General features: G+C 37.5%; 1 protein-coding gene across 1 annotated transcript in view; it reads left to right on the top strand.

Moving 5' to 3' along the window:
• Window positions 1-7,054, top strand: part of LOC106882743 (lymphocyte expansion molecule) — a 43,966-nt gene that overhangs the window by 33,584 nt on the left and 3,328 nt on the right. Inside the window, exon 8 of the mRNA XM_014933517.2 lies at window positions 3,266-3,340. Coding sequence (XP_014789003.1) covers window positions 3,266-3,293 — 28 coding nt within the window. The 3' untranslated portion in view covers window positions 3,294-3,340. The remainder of the gene's footprint in view (window positions 1-3,265; window positions 3,341-7,054) is intronic.

The raw sequence follows: 7,054 nt of genomic DNA, 5'->3' as shown, positions 1-7,054 counted from the left end.
CGATGTAAAGCGTATTTAATCTCCATACCTTCGTTTTATTTGCTTTTTTCATTTTAAATTTGCTTTAACCCTAACCCTAACCCTAACCCTAACCCTAGGGTTAGGGTTAATTGTTTCAGAATCGTTTGTTTATGTAGTCGGCACTTAATGTATATCGGCTGAATGGACGTCAGTGATTGGTTGAAATTACAGAAATACGACAATTTTAACATGGAATAACTTATGGATTTCTTTTTTTTTTAAGAAGGCTAAGAGAAAAAGATGTTTTATATGACACATTCTACCAGTGTTCCAAGTTTCAAAGTGTTTCGTTAATGAAAAATGTGGCCCCTGTTTTAAAAAAGATCCCAATCTTTTATACCAAGACAAAACAATGTACATGATAATACACTTCCAATCAATTAAGATCAGAAGCCATGAGAGCCACTGCCTGGTACTGCAGTGAGCTGGCAGAATTGTTAGCATGCTGGACAAAATGCTTAGCAGTATTTTGCCCATCTTTTCGCTTTGAGTTCAAAATCCACCGAGTTCAACTTTGTCTTTCATCCTTTAAGGATTAATGAAATAAGTACCACTGGTGTTGTTGAAATCGACTTACCCCTCCACTTAAATTACTGGCCTTGTGCCAAAATGTGAAACCATTATTATTATTATATAGGGCGAGCTGTCAGAATTGTTAGCATGCCAGACAAAATACTTAATGGTATTTCTTTATACTCTGAGTTCAAATTCTGCTTAGGTCAATTTTGCCTTTCATCCATTTTGGGAGTTGATGAAATGAGCACCAGTTGAGCACTAGGGTTAATGTAAACAACTTATTCCTCACCCAAACTTGCTGGCCGTGTGCCAAAGTTTGAAATCATGATCAAACTCATGCCAAATGTGCTGCACAGTTCTATATTTAAGAGATGAGGAATTATGTAAATAATGTGAATAAATGTGCTGCACTCTGTTCTTTTGGTCTGGACCAGTGAGAAGGCTGATGGGAGGAGGGATACTGGCATCTGCGGGCACACAGAATCTTCATACACCAAACCCAAGATTAAACTTTGAAGAGGTTTCTTTGCTGTTGCTGTAAAAAAAACTACAGCAAATGTAAATACAATCATGGTGGGTTCTGCGGTTCAAATCCTAGTTGATCAGTGGTGCAGACTGCATTGTCTCTCAAGACAGACAGATGCTAGAAAAACAGGGAGAGAGAAAAAAGGGAGAAAAGAAAGTCAAAGGAAAAAAGAATTCACCCAACCTCCCTATGAGACTGGAACTGATTTGGCAGGGGTGGAGGAGAGACGGAAACTATGACCAGAACTGATAGAGAGGTCACCAGTCAATATATTAAGTAAGGGGTCAAACAAGTCAATGAGAGGCCCATGGATATGCAGTGGGCCTCTCCCTAAAAAAAATGTCATAACCTCCTTGAAATTTGGGAGAATTCCTCCATCCTCGAGGGCTGAAAAGTAGTCTTATTCCATCTTACAGTATTTCTCTCAGTTGTAAGAAGTACATCAAAATCTTCATATCAGATATTTTGTCTGGACAAGACGTAAATCTGAAATATTGAACTGCTGTAGGAATTCTTCAAAGTTTCTGATGTCCCTAAATTTGCCATTGAATAATCAATAGATTAATATATAATCCTTTCTCACTGCATATCTTTTACTGCTTTTATCATAACTTCAAATATGTTGGTTGTATTCTTGCATTTCTTCATTATTTTGGACCTGACTTGTTTCCATCCATCACATTTGATTTTTTTTTTTTTTCATGATTTTATGTGTTTTTTTTATCTTATCTTTTTATCTTTAACCCTTTTATTACCATATTTCTGTTGAGATGCTCTGTGTTTCTTTCAATTAATCTTAAAATATAACAAAGAATTTAGTAAAATAACTTAGTTATCATTAAGCTAGTGTTAGGAACATAAATTGTGACTAAGGTTTGGTGGAAGATTTTAATTCAGAACTTTTGAAAACAAGACATTTTTACTACAGAGCTGGGTTGGTATCAAAAGGGTTAATATGATTTTTATTGACCAAGATCTAGGTGCACGAAGGCATGTGGCTTAGGGCGTTCAGCCCACAATCATAAGGTCATGAGTTAAATTCTCAGTGACAAGTTGTATCGTTGAACAAGACACTTTATTTCACCTTGCTCCAGTCCACTCAGCTGACAAAACTAAATTGTACCGGTAATTCAATGGGCCAGCCTTCTCATGTTCTACATTACACTGAATCCCACTGATAATTACATTAAGGGTATGCGTGTCTGTGGAATACTCAGCTACTTGCACTTAATTTCACAAGCAGGCTGTTCCATTGATTAGATCAGAGTGCCAGTTAGTTAACATTCTGAGTTCAAATTCCAGTAGAATCAGCTTTTCATCTTTCTGGGGTTGATAAAAAAAAAAAAAACCAGTCAAGTGTTTATATACATGTTTATTATATCATCATCGTCATCATTTAACGTCCATAGTCCATGCTGGCATGGGTTGGACAGTTTGACTGGGCTGGCACACTGGAAGGCTGTGCCAGGCTCCAGTCTGATTTAGCATAGTTTTTTGTGGCTGGATGCCCTTCCTCATGCCAAACACTCCGAGAGTGTGATGGGTACTTTTATGTACCACTGGCATGGTTGTCATTTGCATGACACTGGCATCTGCCTCGACTGCAATTTTGCTCGCTTTGATGGGTCTTCTTCTCATGCACGACATAATGCCAAAAGCCTTTGTCATTATTATATTACTGAATTTTTTAAATTTTATTACTCATATTTAAAAAATTATAACTTCTACATTGATTAATTTGATTGAATTGTTTTACATATCCCCAAATATACTTTTTCCATTTCCTTATACGTTTCAAAACTGAATTTTGTCTGTTTTATTTCAGCTTTTAGTTTTTACTCTATGCCTTTGGTTTTGTTTTTTTTTTTTCTCACCTCCTTCTCACCCTTCAATAGTTGTGCATTTGGGTCTCTCCCTAATTTCTCTGTCTCTTTCATTCTTTCTGATTGCTTCCACCTCCCCTATGTTGTCTGTCCATATTTCATACAAATTGTCGATTGTAACTTTGTAACTAACAGTATCTTTTAACCCTTTAGCATCTTATCATAAGTCTGCTTGTTCACTCCATTACTTGGCCCACCTGTAATGCTTCCACATGATTGGTTGAAGAGGAGAGGGAGGGTGAGTGAAAGAGGTGTTGGTGAGTGAAATGTGTAATTTTATTTTTAAATAAGTTTTTTTTTTTTTTCTTCATTTACTTAGCCCGTCTGTAACGCTTTCACATGGTTAGTTGAAGGGAAAGGCAAAGAATGAAAGAAAAAGGAGAGAGAAAAAAGGGTAAGGCAAAGAGTGAAAGAAAAAGGAGAGAGAGAAAAAAGAGGGTAAGGCAAAGAGTGAGAGAGGAAGAGGAGGAGAATTTGTGTATTAAGTCTATAAAATTTTGCATAAAGTATATAAAATGTATATATAAAGTGCATTAGGTAATCACCGTATTCCAATTTCCTTCACTTTTCAATGATTATCAGATGAGCGACTATCATTTGATGCAGACACAACACAGGCTATGCTTTCAGTTTTTTTGGATAAAGTTTTCAAAATAAACCCATTAAGTTTACCATTAATTCTGTGAAATATTCATGGGTCTCACTACTTTACATTATTCTATCAGAAGTAATGCTTATTTATTCTCATTGTTTTGTATTAGTCATGCATTAACTGGTAGCTTTGAGATTTTGAAGAAGTAACTGTTAATTTTAGAATGATATTGTAGGGTTGGTGTGACAGGCCAGTTCTGGCCAGTTTGAACATAAAACAGGTGGAATATTTTGGCCAGATATGGCTGGTTTTATTGCTAAAGGGTTAAAATAGCTCCCATCCCAACCACATAGTTCCAGGTTCAGTCCCACAGCATGGTACATTGGGCACATGTCATCTACTATAGCCTTGGGCTGACCAAAGCCTTGTGGGTGGATTTAGTTGACAAAAACTGAAAGAGGCCTGTTGTATGTGCATGTGTGTGTGTTCGTGTGTGTATGTTCGTGTGTGTGTTCGTGTGTGTGTGTGTGTTTGTGCCTGTGTTTGCCCCTCCTCCTTCCACTACAGCTTGCCAACCAGTGTTGTTGTGTTTACATCCCCTTGCTTCCAAACCTTTAACCTCATGTGTGGATGCATATGTGTATGTGTGTTTATGTGTGTTTAGTTTGGAGTGCTCAAAACTTTGCTGAACTCTCAGGTTGTGATGATGGAGATCTTAGCATTTATAATCATGGTGGAGCCTGTAGGTAAGCAATCACATATTTTCTCTCATGTGAGCACAAGCAAAAAATTTCACATATGCAGTTTAAGTAGTTGTCTGGTTGGAGACATTTATTTTTTAATATAATTCTTTTCTTGACTATGAAAACATGCATTAGCAATATGACAATGTAAGGATCATATTGCCGGTGCATACATTTCTTAATGGCAAAATGCTCCAACAATATGAATGTGTGTGTGCGTGAATATATATATTTATATATGTATATATAATTAAACCTTGGGAGAGGCATTATGCCGGTAATAAACACACGCACTGGTTCAGTCCTTTATTAATTTATATAGTTTTTTTGTTAAATTATTTCATTGCACTCTTGCAATCTCTTCAGTAACTTGTCTCTCCACATCCATTTATTTTGAATGAAATAATTTAACAAAAAAACTATATAAATTAATAAAGGACTGAACCAGTGCATGTGTTTATTACCGGCATAATGCCTCTCCCAAGGTTTAATTGTATTTCTTTCAACACACGTTTCCACATCAAGAATCTTGCACACGAAATACACATACAAAATATGTATATATATACATACATACATACATATATACATACATATATTAATATATAATACACACACACACATGTATATGTAAATATGCATATGTATATATATGTGTGTATATAAATATATGTATGTAGAAACATACAAACATACAAGTGTACATACAAACATACATATATACATACATACATACATTCATGTATAGGTGTATATAGAAATTCCATATGGTGTGCTTAGTGCAAGCTATGGATGCATAAGAGGTGCAGTGGAATCACAGGTACAGTAGGTTAACAGAGAATATAGTCTTTGAGTGTGGCAGATGTGCAGGTACAATAAACACGAAGAACATACAGGAAATAGACTTCCCCAAATATCCAGAGGAATCCGTAGAGGCAGTAGTTAGTTTCTTTTATCAAGGAGACCAAATTACCAGTGGAGGAGGTTGCTCTGAAAGAATAATTGCTAGAATAAGAAGCAGCTAAGCAAAGTTCAGAGAGTTATTCCCTTTATTGATAAGAAAAGGCCTCTCCCACTGAAGGAAAGGCAGACTGTATGGAAACTTGTGTATGGACAGCTATGCTACATGGCAGTGAAATATGGGCTGTGACTGGAAAAGACATACAAAGACTTGGAAGAAATGAAGTCAGCATTTTAAACTGGATGTGCAATGTCTGTGTGCATGTACAACAAAGTAGCTGGTACTCCATCGATTATGATGACAAGGGTTCTACTTGATCTGATCAACAGAACAGCCCGCTTGTGAAATTAACATGCACGTGGCTGAGTATTCCACAGACATGTGTACCCTTAATGCAGTTCTCAGGGAGATTCAGTGTGACAAGGCTGGCCCTTTCAAATACAGGTACTACTCATTTTTGCCAGTTGAGTGGACTGGAGCAATGTGGAAATAAAGTGTCTTGCTTAAGGATACAATGCATCACTAGGAATTGAACTCATAACCATACGATTGTGAGTTGAATACCCTAACCACTAAGCTGCACACCTTCACACAACAGAATATAAATGTTTTAAGATAAAACTTAGGTATAAGAGGCATCAGAAGTAGTGTGCAAGGGAGAAGAGTGTGCTGGTATGGCTAAGCGATGTATGTAGATAAGGATAGCTGATTAAAGAAGAGGCAATCTCTAGATGTAGAGGGTATTTCTGGAAGAGGAAGACCTAGGAATATGTGAGATGAAGACAAATGGCAATTTTCTGTGCTTGAGAAAACCTGCTCAGCTAAGGAAAATCAAGGCCATTCAGGCATACTGTAAATCCTCGAGTATAATCCGCATTTTTTTTTCAAAATTTAAAGGTCAAAAGCCCTAGTGCATACTATATACGAGGTTAAAAATGAAAAATATTTTCTAAGCAATGACAGAGTCTCTATTTGCTATCCGGCAATGTTTATTCAGTTGCATTTTGTGATGTCGGGCGTGAAAATACCTTAAGCTATATTTTTTTTTCACTGACGTTATTACTGTTATTTCTTTATTTTCTGCAAACAAAGTGCCCAAAAAAAACTACATGTTTGCATTATGTTATAGATACAATAATAATAAAGGACGTTATCGTATATACGTTTACAAACCAAGGACGTTATATAGACCTCCTTGACTCAAGTTAGAGAAGGGGTGCGTATTATACACAAGGTTTAGGTTTTTCAGAGGTACAGCCCCCTAAAATTCCCCTGCGTATTATACTCAAGGGCGGACTATACTCGAGGATTTACGGTATTCTTTATATCCACGACCACATCCTTACATACAATCTGTCCTCCAACAAACCACCCCACAACTCATCTTTCTAGCCCCTTCTCGTCCTGTCAATTCTCACCAGCCACTGCATTCCACCACTGTCCCTCATGTACCTATCTCCACACAATTTGTACCCTGTTGAATTTCTTCCCCACAGGATATCCTCCTAATGCCCCCACCCTCGACCTGTGCCCACTCAGTACACCCCCACCTCCATCTGCCACACTCCTTTGCAACTCAACTCATTCCTCTTCTCCAGTCAATGCACCCCACTCACCATTACCACCATCTCCTCTTCTAACTCCTCCTCTCTCTCACTCTCTCTTATACTCCTTTCTCTCTCAATCTCCCTCCTCTCCCTTCTCTCTCCACTCAACCCTCCCTCTCTCTCCTGCTCCACTCTCCCCTCTCTCTCCACTCTCCCCTCTCCCACATTCTTCTCTCTCTCTCCACTCTTGTCTCTCTCTCCACTC

This window comes from Octopus bimaculoides, chromosome 24 (genome assembly GCF_001194135.2).
Source record: "Octopus bimaculoides isolate UCB-OBI-ISO-001 chromosome 24, ASM119413v2, whole genome shotgun sequence".
Classification (NCBI taxonomy): Eukaryota; Metazoa; Mollusca; class Cephalopoda; order Octopoda; family Octopodidae; genus Octopus; species Octopus bimaculoides.
This window is presented reverse-complemented; position numbering and strand designations above follow the sequence as displayed.